Source organism: Dermacentor variabilis, chromosome 4 (genome assembly GCF_050947875.1).
Source record: "Dermacentor variabilis isolate Ectoservices chromosome 4, ASM5094787v1, whole genome shotgun sequence".
Lineage (NCBI taxonomy): Eukaryota > Metazoa > Arthropoda > Arachnida > Ixodida > Ixodidae > Dermacentor > Dermacentor variabilis.
This window is the reverse complement of record NC_134571.1, coordinates 92,987,216-93,008,923: the sequence shown is the minus strand read 5'-3', so window position 1 is coordinate 93,008,923 and position 21,708 is coordinate 92,987,216. Positions and strand designations below refer to the sequence as shown.

General features: G+C 41.1%; 2 protein-coding genes across 4 annotated transcripts in view; both read left to right on the top strand.

Moving 5' to 3' along the window:
- The window catches only part of LOC142579508 (sialin-like), a 42,519-nt gene extending 37,459 nt beyond the window's left edge, over window positions 1-5,060 (top strand). For 2 of the 3 annotated variants that reach the window (XM_075689780.1, XM_075689781.1), the window contains exons 9-10: window positions 922-1,007; window positions 2,420-5,060. In XM_075689780.1, the coding sequence (XP_075545895.1) occupies window positions 922-1,007; window positions 2,420-2,632 (299 nt within the window). In that variant the 3' untranslated portion in view covers window positions 2,633-5,060. Of the gene's footprint in view, window positions 1-252; window positions 424-921; window positions 1,008-2,419 lie in introns of all 3 variants that reach the window. The other variant, XR_012827390.1, reaches the window with a different exon arrangement.
- A 4,740-nt stretch (window positions 5,061-9,800) lies between these two features.
- The window catches only part of SCOT (Succinyl-CoA:3-ketoacid CoA transferase), a 36,318-nt gene continuing 24,410 nt past the window's right edge, over window positions 9,801-21,708 (top strand). Inside the window, exons 1-5 of the mRNA XM_075689777.1 lie at window positions 9,801-9,937; window positions 10,029-10,098; window positions 10,590-10,689; window positions 11,216-11,349; window positions 13,002-13,094. Coding sequence (XP_075545892.1) covers window positions 10,030-10,098; window positions 10,590-10,689; window positions 11,216-11,349; window positions 13,002-13,094 — 396 coding nt within the window. The 5' untranslated portion in view covers window positions 9,801-9,937; window position 10,029. The remainder of the gene's footprint in view (window positions 9,938-10,028; window positions 10,099-10,589; window positions 10,690-11,215; window positions 11,350-13,001; window positions 13,095-21,708) is intronic.

Sequence of the window (21,708 nt, the reverse complement as noted above, 5' to 3'; positions counted from 1 at the left end):
GCACAGGTTCACCAAATAAAGAGTTAGTTTCACCATTCACAGTTTTGCTACTGTGTTCTTGACCATCACTACCACATGACAGTATTGAACTATTTTGCGATTCCCTTCAAGTTCGATATATCTGGGTTCGACTGCATATACATAATGTGTAGCTTATTTATATTTCGGTTTCGGAACATTTATGTCATAGCTCCACTTGAAAAGACAGGCATATAATGTCTTGCATTCACGGAAATCTCTGATTTGTTTCAGATGTTGCTAACACTCGGCCAACAAAATCTTCAGCAGTATATAAACTAGTGCCTTTCACTTGTATTAGACTATGAAGCTGAAAGAGCAGAAAAATGATTGCTTCTGTTGCAAGAAATAAGGAGTGTGAGCGAACGCGCAGTTACTTCCTAGTAGCGACCTTTGTCTGAAGAGGTAAATATGCTGCTGCTGCTCATTTCTTCCTTTTGGGCTTTTTGCATGCCTCTGTTTATATTGCCTTCCATCACTTCTCTGCAATGCTCATTCCTCGCATTTTTTTTTTGTGCTAAATAATCTGGGCCATTCTGAGTACTAACTTTGTTGCAGTGCTTACTCATGTTTGATGTATCTAACAAACACATGTGTGCACGCACACAGACACATGCGCACGCATGCACACTCACATGTACGTACGCACGCACAGAGAGAGACAGCACAGAGAAAAGGCAGCAACATTGGTATCTGGGAAACAGTTCCTTTGTTCATGCAAGGATTGAGTATTCCTTACCAAAAGAAGCTAGTTCAGGCCAACCTTATTGCAATTACAGAAATTACTGTGTAAATGTCATTTGTGAGCCTTCTCAATATTGTACTGGGCATTCGTCTGTAATATGATAGCATGTGTTCCCTTCATATTGAGGGGAGAAAAAACTCACTGTCTGCCTCCACCAGGTACCCTTCTGGGAATATCCAATGTAATTGCCAGCATTCCCGGAATTGCCATACCAGCCATGCTAGGCGAACTGCTCAAGGAACAGGTACAGTTGACTGTGTTGCACCTGATGCCTTTCGCATGTGCATTTACTGTGTTTTTCACCTGCATATGCTTAAAGACGCACTGAAACACTTTTTCTACATGGTAAGAAAACATTCCCATTCCGCAGATTATGCTGGTGTGGACATGTGCTTGCTTTTTCCTGCAGCCTATACCCAATACCTACATTTCTTTGTGCCTTAAGCAACATCAGCAGTGAAATTATATGAGGCGTGATCACCTGCAAGGCGCCAGCCACTGGGCTGGCGCCTCTAATGCACCACCCTTTGCTTGCACCACCCTTTTAGGTCTTCTAGGAAATGGAGAGCAGTAGTTGTTGCTGGTACATTGCTGGTACGTTGTCGCCCTTGGGTGTCTCTGTGGGGCACCAGCCTCAACAGGTTACTTTAAGTGCACTGCAAAAATAAACGTGTCTCAGGCGGAGCATTAATGTCAGCACTGCCCCAGCTTGGAATAACGGCTCATTTGAAGAGGAATGGAGAAAGGAAGCATTGCATTCATTATTTCTTATTTCTGGTGTTGACTATGTCCTGTAAAAGTGCTGGCTAAATTTACAGTTCTGCAATAAGATCCCTGAGTAGTATGCAAGGCTTCCAGAGGCTTTTTGTCATGTGTCACTTGTTTACAGAGTTCTGTCACTCCACTCATCTATATAATTCACACGTGTGTCAGTTGGCAAAGTCAGCAGAAGTGTAGCTATGTGATGAAAAAAATTTGTGTATCAATTTATTCTATGACTGCAATGTAATGATGAGTCACCATTTGCTATACATGTTGCCGGTGTTATCCCCACGCTTGCTTTAAAATGTATCGGACAACATCAGACGAGGCTGCTAGCAGCATGTTCATGTATTATCTTTTGTAGTGCCCAGAACAAATGATAGAAATTGAATTTCATAATCTGTGACATAACATAGGTTGTGCTTATTTGAGGCTTCGAATGGGGTGCAAAGAAGATGTTGGATTTCGTCAGCATGTGCATTTTTTAGTTCTGTTTGGAAATAGTATGTGCTAGGTTTCGAATGTTTACAGTGAAATTTTAATGGCAGTAGCTGGATTTTGTGTAGAACTTTCCATTGGTGGGAGAGGAGACCTCTTCTTTGAACTCTGTTTCATGTGAGTACAAAGTGCGCTTGCTGCTGCTCTTGCAGTGCTTTTGAGTTGGGGGCTAGCACAGGTTCACAACAGTACAGAGCGCATTATGGTGACGCCCAGTTAGCTTTCAATGGGAAGTGTCTACATCTGGCACAGATGCATCATGGGATTTATCGGGATGCATTTGCTTCTTTTGTGTATTGCCATCAGACGGGACAGTTTGTTTTTCACATTTGCAAACAAAAACAAATGGAAATGTCATTGCCTAGTTCAGCTTGGTTCTGCTTCTTCTGGTTCCAGAGTCCCCTGGAAGCATGGGCACTGTTTTACTACATTGGGAGTGCAATAGGCATAATCACAGCCCTGGAGTTTATCCTGCTTGGCTCAGCAGAATTGCAGAGTTGGGGAGTTGACACAAAGTTCAAGGTTGTCGTTAAATACGGCACTTCTCAATCCATCCATCTGGGAGCTGAACCAACAGGGGATGACAACCAGTCACCTCCTACAAGCTAGTGCTTGTGGCAGATTTCACAGTAGAGGGCGCATCTTCTTTATAGCACTTGATAGCATGTGCATTGTTCTCTAGTGTGTGTGTACCACATCTTTGCATTTGTTGCTCATGTGGTAAACAGGCCAGTAACTGTGGTCCATTAGGATGGCTGTACAAGCTTTTACAGATTTGTGTGGCATATTCTTGCTTTTGCAAGCAGCAATGTGCGGTCTCTACAGTTCCGGGCAGTGTTTCATGTGATTTTGAAATGTTGTACAGGGCCCAACGAATTAAATTTGATCACTTATGTTAATGCAATGGGCTGCTTCCCATTTGTGACTAAAATATGGTGAAGGTTTTGCTCACTGTATCCCAAAGCAGTAGTTTCCATGGCATCACAACAAATGCCAATAGCACAGTGCTCAAGTTATTCCTTTCTTTCTTTGAGCACTGTACTCACATGCAACAGATGCCTGGATTTGGTATGACCATGCATGCCTGGGCTGCAACTTGCCACTAATACATAAACAAGCAGCCCGAGTTGGTTTATTGCAATTGCTTTGTTACACTCTCGTGATCGTTCATCTGAAACTTCTTTTGCTGGCTTTTATGTCAAGTTTGTTTACCTGTCATGACATTTTAGCCTGAAAGCTGGATTTCTTGGTTTGATGAGTCTTCCCGGCCTGTGTCCCTAATTATTTACCCTGAACGTGTTTCATATATCTCCAGCTCTTGTACAATGTTTAAGAAGCTATCATTGTGGCTTGAACTGTGATAAGCCTACAAGCCAACAGGAACAAAAGGCCTTATAGTGTGCTGTACTTTAAACAAGCTTTTCTTTTTGTACAGGATTTACACTTTAGAAAAAGAGGTGTTTAGAATTAGTGTTTATAATTTTTTATGTTTGTTGGGTGATGCATTGCACTTATTACTGCTTTGTGGCCATCAGTTTATGTGAAAAATATCGAATGTACTCTGTGCCCACTGAGTGTTCTGCTTGCATATTTCTGTTCCAGGTATTATTTTTATGATGATTGTGAAGTCTAGAAGCCTTGCTAGTATTAGTTTGATGGAAGTCATTGTGGAAAAAAAAAACTATCCCCTCACAGCTGAAGAAAGCAGCCTGTACTTGAAGGATGTAGTCTGCAGCTTCTCTGCTGTTAATGCAGAGCTGGTCCCACAACTTGTCTTTTGTTCTTTTTCCTCAGACATTGTGCTTTTATGCTGTGTGAAAATCTTAACTTTTCCATGGCTCCCAGCAACCTGGAAAAATTTTTAGTTGACTGTACCAGTTGCGGTGGTTCTTGCCTAGTTGTTTTGTGGTTTATGCTATTGAGTAATGAAAACAAGCACTTGACTGAAGTTCCATGGTGCTGGTTTTGTTAATGGTGCCACACTGTGATGATGGTAAGAAAAGGTGAAAGGTCGGGTGTGAGAAGTTGCACGCCATTAAATTCACTACAAAGTTCCTGATTTTGTTGCATGCTTTTCTTCACTTCATTGTTGCTTTCATACAGGGATATGCAATGTGAAAGCGCAATGTACCGTTTATATCTCTGTTTTAATTGATAGGTGCCCCTATTGTGTCGCTTTAAGCCCATAGGCGTTTTTGCTTTTTTGTTCTCTTTTGGTCTTAGTTCTAATCTGTTTTGGAGGTATATGGGAGGAGTTGAATATTGCTTTGTCAGAGTGGTATTTCTTGTATTATCAGACGTGTACAGGTGCTCTAAGCTCCACTGGCACAGAACTGATATGTCATCTAAAAAGTGCCTTTTTCTAGTTATAATGACAATATATGAAGCTTATATATGATGAGCTGAAACTTGCTTACTTTGAAAAAGTAGTGGGCAGTGCCATGTTTTCTTCACTTTTATGAGCATTTGTGAACAAAATCACAAATGGAATTGTGCAGGGAGTGTGCAGCTATTCCCGTATCAAAGTTTACTATGGGTACACTGATGGTTGAAAACAAGAATTTTTTAACTACTAACCAGTTTCACAGGCAGCATCTCAACAAATTTTATGCAAACTACACTGGTGCACTTGTTGAACACTTGCACTGTTGTTGATAAGCTGAGTTTGTTAAGCACCCAACATGATTTACACTATATTTATATTCATTAACATTGTGAATGTATTTGTTGTTCCAGTGATTATACACTGCCACCAGTCAGCACAAAACCGGTTATTAGTCATATTATTCAAACATTTAATGAAGTTTCTTACCTCAAGCAACTTATTTGTCGTGTTCAGATACAGTTGCATTATTTTTAATAGTAGCTAAATGGACAATTTAAGTGCCAAATGAAAGTGTGTAAACGAGATGTCAAATTATGAAACTTTTTTATTGCTGTGCATTTGCGCTTTTTGTACTCTGTGGTATTGAAATGCAGCAGTCTGACTTTTCAATTGCTGTCATTTATTGCAATAAAGTTTTGAAGACTTGTTAAAGTGTTCTTGAGTTTGTTGTTTGATTCTTTATAACACTACGGACGATTGCACGTAGCAAACTTGCAGATGTGAGGGAAAGTTTGAAAACTGCAACTACTGACACAATTTTTTTTTTTTTCTGGCTAGGCGTGTAGCCTAAAATTGAGCCTAGAATCGTGCGCATATACACACAGGTAGCTGTTTCCATGCCCTGTGTACATGTGCATACATGCGTATATATTCTAGGCTTCGGGTGGTGAATAAATTAGTTGAATGGGTGTTTGTGTTTGTTTCTTTCTATGTGAATGCTTTAATTTGTGCCTTTATGTCTTTCCTGTGCAATAAAGGCATTTCTGTGAAACCTCTAGGAAACATTTAAGGTACTTCTGTGAAACTTCAAAGAAACATTCTATATCTATGAAATCACCAAAAGAATGTTAATGCATGTTCTAATACTTTCTGGATCAAGGTACAACGCGACTGTCTTGGCCTTAGGCATTTCAGGCTCCAGTATTCTTGCTTGGCAAGTAATATTAAGTCAAAAAGCATTTTTGTTAGCCTGGAACACAAAATATATGTTTAATGACATTTGCTTACTTTTGAAAACTGTTTGCAGTAATCTGCATCATATTTTCCAGCAATAAAAACTTACCCGAAGAAAAATGACAGATAGGCAAGTGGCTAACCTTAAAGCTGTGGTTTACTGAAAGACAGCTGCTGTTCACAGGAAGAAAGTTAGAAAAAAAAAAGAGAAAATCGGCTTTGTATGTGTGTCTACCCAAACTGACAGAGATAATTCTGCCTTGGAGATACCAAATGAAGGAATACTGAGGAGGTTATTCCTTTCTCTTTGTAGGCTGAAAGCTTCATAGAGTACAATATCTACAATGACCAAGTTACCCTCTTTCCTGTCCATAGTGGACACATTGAAGCTTCAGTGCATTTTCTCTGTTGCAAGTCCAGCATGATTTCCTGTCCATCGTACTACTTTTGTTATTTTGCCACTAGAGAGCATGACACATAAATGACCAACCATCTAGCAGACCGTTCAGCGTCTAATATATTTGCTATATTAATCACTAGTACAGGTTTTGTTGCCTGAACTAAATTGAACCTTGTAACGAAGTCGCATCCGATTAAAAAATATCTTTGTTATAAGCAATATTTGTTAGTGATATTAGCAATAAACATTTTAGATTTAATTTTAAACATGCCTTTAAGGCAGTAACATTGCCCAGTGACGTCAGCAGCATTGAATCTGGGTACAAAATTATAATACGGTCTCTGCGAACTCGTTCAACCGAATTTTCCAATAAAATTTTGGACATTAAATTTTGTGATCAGGGTTGTATGTAACAATGCGAATTTGGTAGCAAATATTTTGGGAATGGTCGGCCATTCACAAATATCTCTGGAGGATTTTTAATGTGATTAGCATTCTTTGGGAACATCACCCAGTTTACCTGTCTCTGTCTTTACATACATGCACTCGTACATGCTCCCTCTTTTATGTTTGCATACAAACGTGCTCTGTATCTGCATACATACATGTTTTTATATACGTATGTCCGTGCCTAGCCTCTGTGACGCCAACTTGGTCACTGGGTGGTGCATGGTCAAATTGGTAGGGCATCAGGCTGCTGTGATGAGGGACTCGAGTTCAATACCAATTGTCAGACCAATTTTAGTCGCTCGTTATGAGCCGATCTTCAATGAACCTCTTTCACGCCAACTTGGTTCACTGGGTGCTTGCCTGGGTGTGTGTGCCTGGGAAAGGCCTGGGTGTGTGTGCCACCCTTCTATAAACATATTTCTCGTCAACTTGAGTCAATGGGTATGTGCAACCCTTCAGTTAAACTCATTGACACCAGCTTGGGTCACGGGGTATGTTCCACTGGCTATGTGTGCTGCTTTTCATAATAATCATCATATGAAGCATACCATCACCATTTATGCACCAATCATAAAATATATAGATTGCTAATCGCATTACTGTCACCAATGATCTCCAAAGAATGGATGCACCACCAATTTTCTTCCCACTATGTAGCGTTCATTTATATTTTTTCAATTATCTCCTCCTTCCTACCCCTCTTCCATTTTTTTTTGCAATAAGAACAAAGATAAAATGAAGACAATAAAAATCTGCGGATTCCACTCACTGTGGGAATCAATGTAATCGAAGCTTTGTATGCCGTTTGCTTGGATTGATGATAATTAGCAGTGATGTTACGGCGAATGTGTAATTTCTTCAGTGTTTAGTCCAGTACAAGAGTCCCGAGTTGATGTTAAATGTTACCTTGCAAGCACCACTGTTGTTTGTCTGTGTAGTCCACAGAACACATAGGGAGACGTGTTTGCTTGAGGCGTTGTGCGTTATTGTTCATAATCTGTGGGAGGGTTGAGCATTATTATTGCATCACATGGCACACCATATTGTTACAGAAGTATTAAACATAAATTTAATTGTGGGGCTGTACTTAATTCAAATAATTATTATAATTCTGTGTATCCATTGTATACATACATTCATAGTCTGCACCACGTTTCGCTGCATAACAAAGACACTCCTGTTTCATGTGATGCTTCTTTCGAGCCTCGGTGTCCTCGACGCTGAGTGCATGCTTTTGAACCATTTTGCTGGAGCGCGTTTATGTGGTCCTTCTGTATATATGGCCAGCACACTGTTGAGATGCCAGCTCCAAGAACTGTCTTCAGGCTATGAACAATTGTAATGTTTACACTATGACAGCCCAGCACCTGCATTTTTGTTGCATACGAAAGCAAGCACAGCTCGTGCCATGCACACAAACTGTGAAACGCTGCCGCGGCAGCGCTGGCTGGGATGCATAAAGTTGCTGTATATGCGGGGGCCATATGCGGTAACTCTAGAAGTCCGTGCAGCCGAGCGCCATCTGGTGGTGTTGCAAGAAACCCAGCAGTGCATGCGAGCCAGACCACAGCAGCAGCGCCAGGAAAGTCACTAGAAGAGGCAAAGAAAGCTCTGCTTTAAAATATTTGCCTCTCCTTTAAGTCAGAAAATGCTGAATTATAGAGTTTCCTTTATTGGATACAATACATATAAACCTTATGTACTGCCTGCAGAATATACCTCAGGCAGACTTGGTAAAATACCTGGGTATAATAAATGATAAGCTTGGTGCATGCACATTGAATATATATGCATAAAGAAAGAGTGTGTGCGGTTGGAATGCTAAGAAGCTATTGCAACAGTCGATCGGGGATGTGGAGAGACTCTTGTGATGATTTATAAAATGTACGTATGGCCTATTTTGGAATTTGGATGGGTTCTATATTCATGTGCGTTGGCGTATAAATTACATCCCCTTGTTCTTCTGGAACAAGAAGCTTTACGCTTGTGCCTTAGTTTACCAAAATTCATTGGCAACAATGTATTATACCTAGATGCATGTTTACTGTCTCTTTTGTGTATATTTCGGGTATTAACAGTCCAAACATTCATAAACATATGTGAATTCCCAGCAAAATTACAGATGGTTTTTATTTCTCAGCCTGTAATATTTTTCAATCTTCCAGGCCTTGGTTCCACACCCCTCCGGTCGTCTTTGTGCAGACACTTGTCGGTCCTCTAGATGTACGATTTTGTAAGTTCCGTCCTATTGGCAGTGAGAGAGAGAGAGAGAATCTCCAGATTATATTTGACAATATATATTCAAACAAAGCGAAACACCTTTCTTACAATACAATAAATGGGCTATTACAAAATCACTAATTGGAACTAAAGATAAATACCGTAATAACGACTGATTCATCACAAACTGAAGAAAAATCTGGTATTGGAATTTTCTCTTCCGCTTTTGACTGTTCATTTTCTTTAGGACTTCCCAACTACATAGTATCTTTAGCTGAATTTCTGGCAGTTACATTGGCTTTATGAAAAGTATGTCAACTCATCAATCTCAGAAGTGGTAATACTATAATTCTAGTAACGGATTCTTTATGTTCAGCTCTTACTGCAAATAGTGGCATTTCAAGTACATTTCATTGTCTAATAGCCTGTTACTTAAACTAATTAGATTGGTATGGGTACCTGGTCACAAAGGATTAGTTATAAATGAATTTGCACACAGCTTGTCGAGAGCTGCCCTTGGTGGTCCAATTCTCTCAATAATTCCTGTAACAGCTTTCATAACTGCTACTAGGTTCAGGGGACGGGCAGTTATGCAAGATTTCTGGAAGCTATCAATAACAAATTTAACTGATTACCGACACGCTTGGAGCAGAAATTTCTGCCCCAATAGAAAAATTGAAGTCCTGTTTACCAAATTCTGATCTCAAATAAAGCTATTATCTACATCGATCTAGTCTGTCGTCCCCCTCCTTGTGCTCATACTGTGAGGAGGACAAAACAGTACAACACTTCTTCCTGTCATGTTGTCATTAAGAAAACATACTTTGGACTGAAAATTTCATGATGCTGAGTTGAGTATAGCGATTCCCGATATTCTATCTTTATGAATCTCTGGGGGACATATATAATTGAATCAGGACAATTTCCTTGCTAAATTCTTAAATTTTATCTGAATTTATTCTTTTCAGCCATTCAAAATTTCTCAATAGGGCTTCTTTTAAGGCTCATGTAGTAATTTTTCATAAACCACCCGATTCTTGGCCAATCCCCCATGGCGGGTATAAGCAACTCTCGAAGGCAAGGAAGCAAGCAAGTTAATATTATTTACGATAGTACCATAGTACTTCGATGTCCCGCTCGCCCCGAGACCCCAATCAATCCCCAATAGATGCAGACATGTCGCGCCATCTAGACGACAAATAACGTACTGGGAAACGCGCCCAGCCAACCGGCCCAACCTCCCCGCGGCAGCACGGCAGCCGCAGTCGGATGATCATCATATCGGGTGAGAGCAGTTCTTGATATGTGCATACGTAAAGTACCTTTTCTGCAGTGCAGAAAGCGTTAACTTGAGCTTTTTGCCTACACCCACAAAGGATGGCCGCAAGAATAGTGCTCTGCAGGATTTGCGCTCCCTTACTTGGAAGGAACCAGCAGCTTGCTGTGGTACGTCGTGTTTACCGTCTTGGGCTGCATGTTGCGAGATGCTGGCGGTGATAATTATCCGCATCTCATTTACACGACACACAACTATTGTAGCGCAGAACGAATAGTGAGGGCGAAAATTACGTAAACATAATAGAAGTTCGGTGTTCTTTGCTGCACATTTTTTCAAAGGGGATTCTATGGTCTAATTTAATTCGCACGTTGTCGAAGATGCCAACATTATCCGAAGGCATTCGTACGAAGTTTTCCGTATGCGTTAGTCGCACTAAGCGCTAAACAGTAGTACGAAAACTTTCGTGAAACCAGAAAGATTCTGGTTCTTGGTGTTTTTGTACTGTTTTTTTCATTGCACTATCGCTTGCTGTCGAAGTGGCATACGGACAGAGTTGTACGGGGCATGGTTGTGTGCGCATTCCGACAGTGTCATGTGCAGTTTACGTTACATCTGTAACTATTCTCTCTCTCTCTCTCTCTCTCTCCCTCTCGTACAGCGGAGTGTCAGTACGACATCCAGCAGAAATGCCCAGTTTTGCAACTCGGCCGATGAGGCCATCAAGGAAATAAAGAGCGGTTCCAAGCTGCTCGTTGGAGGTGCGTAAAACGTAAGCACAGCGCGTTTGTTTAAATAATTTTTGTATAAAGCGCATTCTTTAACACGCGTGAATAGGCGGGCAAATGAAATGTTTTCCTTGCAGTGACTCCAGACTTTAGCCACACGTAAAACTGGAATATAAATTGGCAAACTTCAGCTTGTTACACCACTTGCAGAAAGCAGAGGAAGGGACTATACCTTTTTTTTTTAATGCGCTATTGGCGTTGGTCTTAAAGTTTACTCTGCAGCAATTCAAAATGCAAGAAACAAAATTTAGCATGGCTAAAAAATTGCAATTATCCAAATAGGCAGCCAAGTGTTTAAACACACATTTAAATGGCCACAATGACGTGCACTGAATACAAATGCTAAGTATTACCAGGAAAAATGAATAAATGAGGAAACAGGAGAAGAACAGTGCACAGTCTATTTTGTCTCATTTGCCCACTGTCTAGCTTGTCTGGTGCCTTGCCTTGCTTTCCTGCAACTTCTTCAAGCTTCACAAGTGCTCAATGCCTCTTTTAGGATTTGGTCTCTGCGGGATCCCTGAAAATTTGATCGCTGCGCTCTCAAAGACAAGTGTGAAGGACCTTGTTGTCGTCAGTAATAATGCCGGTGTGGATGGCTTTGGGCTTGGGATACTCCTCAACACGCGACAGGTTTGAAAACTTGTTTACTAGCATTTTTGGGATGCTGAGATTGTAGTCTCTCAAGTGCTAGATGGAAGTTTCAGAATGCGGCTTTATAATTGTGAAGGGGTGGAGCATGATTTTTCATTTATTTTTGGTTGAATAACTAACTGAAATAGAGTTCCTGGAATGGCTTCATTATTTTTGTATTTCTCTGTGGTGTATACCATTAAGTTATAAATGGAAATTTCGGAATGTAACCCTGTGAAATGATGGAGCATGACTTGCAGTTATCTTTGGCTAGCTGATTGTGTTAAAAAATACATTTTATTGAAATCGCTTCACAATTTTTGCCTTTCTGAGAAATAAAATGGGTTAGCATTGGAGTATCGGCCACTTAAGGTCACTGTGAATGGCGTTATCAGCTAAAGATACTGCTGAGTGTCTGGTGCAGAAGAGTAAGTGATCTGTCTTTGACAGATAGCAGAGGCCGTCAAGCACACAACACAACAGCACACATTCCTGGCACAGATCCAGAGGCATGCTGCCCAGCAAGAGCTCCTCATTTAGGTTAGAGAGCTCAAGAAAAAGATGCTGTCACTTTTGAAACCTCAGCCAGTGCGAATGTTAAAACTCGTGCACTCTGCTCAAACAAGTATGGGTAAACAATTTTACATAGATTGAAATAACAAACTACTGTGATGTAAAGTGCTTTCTTGGTATCTAGCACATAAACTATCTTTGTCGCTGAGCAGATTTGCTGAAAAATAATAAGTTTTGAAAGTTCTCAATGGGTTATTTTGTCTTCCTCTATTCTCTTTTTTCTTTTGCTGCCTTGTTGGTTCAGTGTGCTTTGTGGTGTCATGCTACTTCAGTAGTGAAGTGAATGCAGGTAATACATCATTATATGGCAGTAACAGTCTCTGTAGCCCAGATTTTGTTCCATTTAGTTTTATTTCTTAAATTCTAAAAAAAAAAAAAAAAACTAAGACGTAAACATGCTGAGCTGTCAAGTTGGGATACATCAGCTCTGTAAGGTGTTTATTTACATCGGTTTGGTTGGTTAGGTTCAGTGCTTCAAGCAACACAAAAGATGGAGATGAGCACAAAGATGTCTATATTTACCATTTGAACTGGCTTGATACCAACTCAAAGTGTCCAAATGCATTATTGTGAATAAGGTTTTGGGCAAACACAACTATGATCTTATGGTGTCCCACTGAATGAGACACTCCTCTTTTCCCCAATGGGCTGAATTTTGAGATAACATATGCTGACTGTCAGTTGTGCCTAATAATGCCATCTTTAACATTTGTGTGGAGTTGTTGCTTGTTCACCATTTCGTTAGTGCCAATTACAGATGTATGCTGTTTGCCAAGAGGGGAACTTGATCGTATGCAGCAACACTTGAACAAACTTTGAGAGACCTCGTGTTCACTCATGTGGCAGTTCATTTATGTGAGACACAAATACATCAGCATCTGTCAGTACCCAAATTCCACAATTATTCATTCAACTGAGGAGTGAGTACTACAAGTGGGTTTCTATCAAGTGGTATTTCACTGCACAGCTTCTGCCTACCCATTTAATTTTCTTGCAAGCACAAGCAGGATGGAAAAGGGCTCACTTTCTGTGGCATGATGAATATGAATGTTAATGTTCTTTCTTTTTCTCTTGGTTAGGTAAAGCGGATGATCTCCTCGTATGTTGGTGAAAATGCAGAGTTTGAGCGACAGTATTTGTCAGGCGAGCTTGAATTGGAATTTGTGCCACAGGTAAGTTCATATAGAATACGAAGGTGACAGTGAACATTTGTGGAAGTGAGTGTTAAAACAGAGTGGGTGCACTTAATTTCCTAGGGTTTCTTTATTTTTTTCATCAGACGCATGTCTCCTCTCTGAGAGATACGCTTTTATAAAATAATTTGTTGTGTATTTATTCGTTGCAAATTATTTATACAATAAGTTTATTATGTCATCAATAAGCTTATTGTACTGATGGCACGAATACTTAGCATGCTGGATAAAGTATATAGATCAGCTCTTCTATTTCCATTTCAGTTTCATTTTATTATTCTTTTAAGTTTATATATTGCAAGTTTATAACCTTTTCCTCATGTGTGTGTATATATATGACTTGAATGTAGAAGTAGTATCTTTGGTTGATACAAAGTTATAATTGAAAAGTTGATGCACTTCTTAAAGACAACTGTTTATTGTGTCATGTTTCTGCCAAAGACCGGCCTTTCCCAAGACAGAAAACAAAATGTACCTCTATATTTTGTTTTCTGTCTTGAGAAAGGTTGGTCTTTTGCTGAAACATCAGCACAATAAACAGTTGTTTTAAGTGCATCAACTTTTTAATTATATATATGTATGATAATGGAGGATGTTTTTTTAGACAGTACTGTTGTGTTCACATCGCGATATGTTGCACATGTTGTGGTTATAGAGTGGCGGTGATAAATGAGTGACAACCAATGCACATGTGTAATGGGGTGCCACTTGTTTAAATGAGCATGCTTGCTATGATCATGTTTCAGTGTGTTTTGAGGCTGCCCATTGGCATGCCGGAATAAAGAACTTGAAAAAGCTTGCCTCTGTTCTTAAGATGCAACATGACTGGCGACAAGAGTGCGATCCCAACAGAAGTCTCTAAGACATGACAGAAGCTACCAGGGGTGCCACACTGAGCAAGCTTCCAGAGTTCGATCCTGACGGCAGGAACTGTGCGTTTTCTTCAAGCGTATCGAGTGCTTCATTGCTGCGAACGACATCGCAGAGGACAATAAGTTGCAAGTGCTTTTGATATCCATCGAGGAGAAAGCATACGTCATGCTCAGGAGCCTGCTTCTGTCGAAGACCCCTACCTAAGAGATGAACGATGTTGTCATCACCACAGTAAAAAAGCACTACACCCGAAAAGCTCTTTAGTCACGGAAAGGTATCGTTTTGACCAAAGGAACAAGAGCCACATGAAAACATCAGCGACTTTATAGTAGTACTCAAGAAATTGGCGGCAACATGTGAATTTGCTACATTTCTGGAGCAAGCCATACAAGATGGTCTCATCTTGTATGGCTTGAAGCCAGAAGCCGTACATTGCCGGCTTCTGGCTATGCGTGACGCTGAACTAACCTGACACCACACCTGCAGTATTGTAGCAGTCATGGAATCGGCTACCAGAGGCACTCTGGGAGTGGTGGCAAACCTCGCATCGAAGACAACAGCCAAGAGCAACGTTCACTGGCACAAGGAAACAACAACACTGCCGGGGCAATCATCCGGTGCGGCCTACGCCAGGACTGCCATGTCGAACCCTGCATCAACAGCTGTTTCGCTAGAGACTAAGATGTGTCATCGCTGCGGTGGATGGCACTCTCCTGCAATTTGCCCTTTCATGAGTAGCTGGTGCTTTCAGTGTATGAAGAAAGGACATGTAGCCAAAATGTGCAAAAGAAAGGCTATTCATTTTATAGAGAATAATGCAGTGCACGATGAATTATTAACTCTACGTCACAGAGACCGGAGGTCTGGCATGTCTGCCATTGTAGTATGTTTGCTGGTAAACAGAAAAGAGATTAGACAGAGCTTGATCCAGGCACAGCTGTATCCGTAATGTGTGAAACAAACTGTTTAAAGCACTTCCCTGACGCAAGTTTCAGGGAAACAGATGTAAGACTAGTTACCTACAATGGCATGCCTGTCATGGTCAAAGGTATTGTTGATGTCGATGTAAAATACCATGACGAACACATTCGTTCACCTATGGCGATTGCTGTGGATACCACAGGAGCCTGAATGCCAATATTATTAGGTCAGGAGTGGCTAATGAAAATAAAATTTCAGTGGCCGTATGTAGTATGGGTAAAGAACGTCCATGAGGAAGCGCAGCTTACCAATAAATACCGTAAGGCATTTCGACCAAGATGTGGTGCCATCAAAGGGTTTAAAACTAGCATTGTTCTGAAGGAAGGCACTACTCCTGTATTTTTGTAAAGCGAGACCAGTGCCACATGCTTTGCGTGAGCAGGTAGAACGAGAGTTGCTTAATATGGAAAAGGCAGACATAGTGCACTGTGTGAGGCACAGTACTTGGGCAAACTCACTAGGGATAGTACCTGTACCTAAAAAGAATAACGGGATTCGATTGTACGGCGATAACAGAGTCACCGTCAAACTTCTCGTAGAAGTTGACCATTACCTTCTACCTCTGCTTGAGGATATTTTCACCACCTTGCAGGACGGAGCCATGTTTTCGGTTCTGAGTAAGATTTATCTGCAGCTTGAATTCGATGAGCACACTCAGGAGCTGCCCACAGTCAACGTGCATATGGGCCTTCTTCAGTACCGGCTCTTGCCTTAAGGTGTAACCTGTGCACTGGCCGCATTTCAGTCTATGCTGGACCAGATCCTGTGTGGATTGCAGGGCACGGCCTGCTATCTTGACGATGTCATTCTAGTGGGAGGGGACTACGATGAGTGTTGTGAAAGAGTTGAACAAGTGCTCATGTGCCTGAGCCAACATGGTATCAAGGTCAATGCAGAAAAGTGCAACTTGTTCCAACAAAGAATAAGACATTTTGGAGATGAAGTATATAGCAATTGGTTACATCCAACCAGTGACAAGGTAAGGGACATAAAGAATGCGCCCAAGCCAGACAATGTCATGTCACTAAAGGCCTTTTTGGATTTGGTAAATTGTTACGCGAGATTTGCCAAATGTAGCTATGGTACTGGAGCCCCTGCATAACTTGCTTCACACAGAGACCATGAGGCACTGGTCCAGTCAATGTAGCGTTGCTTTCAACGAGTGTAAGACATTGTTGACGGATGAAAGTGTGCTTAAGATATGTGGCGAAAGAAATTCAGCTGACATGTGACACTTCCGAGTAAGGCTTGGAAGTCGTACTGTTGCATGTAGTCAATGGCGAAGAGAAGCCTATTGCTTTTGCGTCTAGAGCGCTGTCGGTATCTAAGCATAACTACGGACAAATAGAAGAGGCACTCAGCATTGTCTTTGGAGGGAAAAAATTCCACAAGTGGCAGGGCATTTAAAGTTTGACCGCCAACGTGACCGCCAACCACTGAGGGTGTTGTTTGACCCACACTGACACTGCAATGCTGTGGCAACTGCCAGGGTGCACATATGGCTGGCATTTCTGGCAGACTGTCATTACAAAATTACTCAAAAGTTGGTTATGGCCATCACTCATGCTGATGCTTTGTCAAGGCTGCCACTGTCGGAGGTAGAACAGAAAGAAGACACAATTGGTTATTTCGACATTGAACGTGCAACAGGGCATGAAAGTTTGCCTTGAGTTGTTTGGAATATGATATGGCATGGTTGGCCAGAAGTCAATAATGATGAATTACAACCATTTCAAGTTTGCCGTTTTGAGCTCACTATTGATAAGAGGGCTGTATTGTTTGGACTAACCGAGTTGTCGTTTCTGAAAACTTGGAAGATGGTAGTCCTAGCGCTTCTACATCTAGGAATAACGAAAATTAAGGCTGTAGCACGGTCAGTGGTCTGGTGGCCTGGTATCGATGATGCCCTTGAACAGGCTGTGCGCAAGTGCAGCATTTGCGAGGCAGTCCTTCCTGCAACGCAACCAGTGCCTTTGTTCTCATGGAAGATCTGCGAAAACCTATGGCAAAGAGTCCACTTGGATTGTGCAGGAAGGGAATCGCAAGTGTGTCTTACTATAGTACACGCTTTTTCAAAGTGGTTAAAGGTGAAAATTATGTAGGTGACAACAGCTACAAAAACAGTCGAGGTTGTAAGTTCCTTGTTTGTATCGCACATGTTGCCTGTGGTAGTAGTTGTGGAAAATGGGCCTGAGCTCCGCGCTACTGAGTTACAAACTTTCCTCCAAGTGAATGGCATGAAATACACGCTTGTGCCACTTTGTTATCCCCCAATCTAACGGTGTGTCTGAGTGAGCGGTGCAAACAACTGAGAAGGCTCTCCTCAAGCAGTTAATGGATAGTGAAAAAAAAGAAATGGCGCGAGCGCTGTGGCGCTGCCTAGATAATTTCTTGTTCTTGAGCCAGCTGTGGACTATGAGTTTTAACTACCACTTGTGCCCGAAGAATGTGACCCAACTTCTTTGACGTCAACGCTTCCCCTGTCTACACAACAACAGTCCAGCACAGAGTACACGCAGCAAACTGAAATGACGACGCTCTGAAGAAGCAGCCGGCAACGCTGGCCTCCTGGTTGCTGGGATTATAGCTGTACTTAAAGTGTGCAAGAAAGGGCATTTTTTGTTCACATCGCGATATGTTACACATGTTGTGGTTATCAAGTGGCAGTTATAAGCGAGTGAACACCAATGCACATGTGTAACCGGGTGCCACTTGTTTAAATGGGCACGTGTGCTACAATGTTTCAGTGTGTTTTGAGGCTGCCTGTTCGCATGCCGGAATAAAGGACTCGAAAAAACATCTCTGTTCTGAAGCTACAACATACGAGATATAAAGGATGTTTTTTTTTAGACAGTACATATTTTTTTATGAGAAGTCTACAAGTGCAGTGAATGGGGTGTTTTTGCAGAGGAGTTTCTAGGCGAGTTGGACATACTTTGCTGCTAATAATGTGAGCTTCAGAAGACCAAATAACAAATTTATTAGCTAACTTGTTATTGGTACCTTAAGGGCAGTATCTTAGATGGGGAATTTGAAGGCTGACACATTTTAATGCATCCTCACTTTTTTAATATCTTGAAAGTTGCACCTAATTCAAGATTTTTGTAGTTGAATTTAAACGATAAATCCAGGCAGTATTGAAACTTAACATTGCGGGAGTGCAGGAAAGGTGGCCCTGCTATCATATCAGACGCAAACGCCCCATGACGACAAGCGCGAGGAAGTTTGAAACTGAATGTCTCGGCTAGTCGCAGTTGTGGCAGCTACTTATACAGCATACATTGCCTGGTAGGCATGTGTGGCTGTGTCTTGGGTCAGGTCTTGCCGTGGCATGCTATCATTCAATATTTGCCCTGCACTTCTTTTCAATGTGTTGCTGTCTGACATGCAGCAGCACATAAGTCTCGATATTGCTTCGGTTGAGCTTTGCAATTTGATGATGAGTGTCTCGAATTAGGTGTGATTTTCAAGATTATTAAAAGATGGGTGTGCATGAAAATGTCACTGCCTCCAAATTTGCCATTTTTACAACTGCCCCAAGGCACTAATAAGAACTTTAATTATTGAATATATATACAGGGTGTCCCCGTTAACTTGGGCCAAGATTTTAAACATGCCCAAGAGCTCTAGAGAAATCGTACCAACTGCATAGTAGCCGTAGTCGTATGTACTTACGGCCAGTATTTGTTTCATCACGAAGTATTAACTGATCAATTTTAATTAGTGAACTTTTTAATTATTGCTTGAATCGCAAACATATCAATTACAAAGTTGTGTGGCACCTTAAATAACCTCCAAATCAAGCATTTGTTTAGTGCTCAGCTTTGCCTGGTTGGTTTTTCAGAGAAAAAACAAAAGCGCGCAAAACATCCAAAATACAAAATAGATAGGCGCTCGCGTGCCGCTACTCAAGCGCTCCCAAGTGAATAGCCACGGATACACGGCTTCACTAGCGACGGCAGCTAGATACAGGGCTTCACGCTATTTGATGGTCGCGGCATCAAGAGAACACGCCGCTAACGCATTGATAAGTGTAGCGGAGCCTTGTACGATGTGGCAATAAGAGAATGCTGCCGTATATCTTTGAATGGTTGCTTGTTGGCGCTTGAGTAGTAGCATGCGAATGCTCATCTATTTTGTATTTCGCGTATTTTGCAGACTTGTGTTTTTTCTTGGACAAAGCAATCAGGACCACTTCAGCACAAAATAAATGCTTGAGTCGGAGGTTATTTAAGGTGCCCTACAACATTGTAATTAATATGTTTGCAATTCAATCAATAATTGAAATTTCACTAATTAAAAGCAATTAACTAATTAATACCTTGTTATAAAAAAAAATACTGGCGGTAAGTACATATGACTGCCGCTACTATGCAGTAGGTACGATTTTTCTAGAGCTCAAGTTTTTTAAAAATTTTGGTCCAAGTTAACTGGGACACCCTGTATATATATATACGTGTGTGTGTGTGTGTATATATATATATATATATATATATATATATATATATATATATATATATATATATATATATATACACGCACGCGCACACACACACACACATGCATATACATATACACACATATATAATCATGCTCACCAAAAATCGAGCCCCTCAGTTTCTTTCTCCCATTTATTCATAGCGACGGTCTCGAATCTGACAGACTTGATGTCAGATTAGGTAGCATACGAAGGTCTTTTAGCCACGTGCCTGCTCTACTAAGTTCACATGTCATGTGATGCCATTGGGTAAAAAAGGATGTCATCCGCCCATCTAGGCTCCGAGTGGCACTGGCTAACCCTCTGTGGGCTCGACCTTGCAAAAATACATACCCAAGTTAGTGGACAAATTGATAGCCATCGTCGTAGCACAAATAGTAGTGCAACGCATGTGTGATGTGGAGGTTTGGGGTTCGGCTCCTAATGGCGGCGATTTATCCCTTCACCCACTTCACCTTCCTTTCTTTGTTATTTTTTACATTTCAATTGCAGCAAAAGCCAATTTTCCCAATACTTGTCTTGGCTTCATTGTCTGCTGACTTTATGTAATCATGATTGCGTCAGTGTGTGCGTCACCCGAGGGTTATCCGTAATTTATTTATTCTCATGCCAGCTGTTTCTGACATGAAAGGTCACATATATTTTGTGACCTATAATAACATCAAAACATACTGTTGTTATGCTGTCTGTTCATGTAAGAATGATTCTTATTGTAGGCTGTGTGTTACATCAAGTTAATGCCTATATTATGGCTCCTGCATGGGCCTTTTTTATTGGTGAGCAGTTTATCTGCCTGGAAACGGTCCAGGCTCAACAGGGTTGAGGGGGCATCAAGGGTTTCAGTGCGACAGCATAAAGTTAACTTTTTCTTGTATACACAAATTCATCAGGCAAAAGGCATCATGCTTTATTCTCAAGTTCCCTAGCAGTCTAAACTTCATCTTACTGTGACTGCTAAGCACGTTGGTGAGTTGTACATTGGGTGAACCTTGTGTATAGAGAACAATGCTACCCTGCTTTGTACACTAACGATCCAATGCAGGCCAAAGGCTCTCAAGAGGATGAGGAGTGGAATTTAAAGAAACTTAAGGAGAGCCAGGGTGGGGAAAGATAGCGCGATACAGATGTTTTGACTAGAGGACTTGTCTGTGTCAAGACCTTTTGATAAAGTCGAGCTGTCTTGCTGAAATTGGCACTAAACCCTTCTTGACATTTCCAGGTATATCATTCAGCTTCCGTTTGCTACCTATTGACATCATCCTTGCCAGGGAAACTTTTGCTAAGGTTGCGAAAGAACATAAATGGACAACACAAACACCATTTTTGTTGTCCATTTCCCTCATTTTGCATCTGTGTCTGCACGCCTAACTTTTTTCTAACATGAATCCCTACCAGCTAGCTCAACTTTGTCATTCTAAATGTTTTATTATTGGGTAGAAAATGTGTGCATCTTCACAGCTTTCATTATCGGCTGCAGTGGCTGCATTCTTAACAAAAAAAAGTGTTTGTGTTTCTAAATTAAGCTGCACAATGAAGGGATACTAAAGCGAAATACAGTCACCAACTGGTAATTTGGACTAGGTAGGGACTACATGAAAGTCTGAATATATGAGGAGTCCGAAATATTGGATTCAATATAAATTAAGTGATATTATTCCACATGTGGCCAAAAAGGTTTGTCAATGCATTCCTGCATGTGCATATTCTTGTATTGAACCTGGTGAATCTATATTTTGACTTTTGTCATGTTGTTCCTACAAATAGATGAAAGCACCATCAGTATATGCACCTATTTTCATCCCTTGGCAACTTGAACTAAGATCAACCACACTACGATAGCAGAATGATCGCGAGTTTCTTCATAACGGTCGTTTACTTAATCACTTCCCTCGTCGACAAAGTGATTGAGGATGGAGTTGGGACTGCTCGAAGCTGCTTGGTGCCTCTGAGCGACAAAAATTCGTAATAGCACTCAGAGAAGTCACTTGTGAGTGAGTCACTTTTTCACACATAAAGGAACAAAGAGAGGAGGTGTTGAATGCACATGACAAAGCATAAATATAGCCTTTAGAACCTAGTGCCTTGGTTTAGCTTGTCCTACTGGATAGACTAGGCTTTGCATTTTTTGGTCTCGCAGTGGTACCATTGATGTATCAAAACAAGAACAAGCATGCTCTTTCTGCTTGGCTCTTGGGCCGAACTAGCACGTGGGCATGCAGGCAGAGTCCTCTTTCTGCTTGG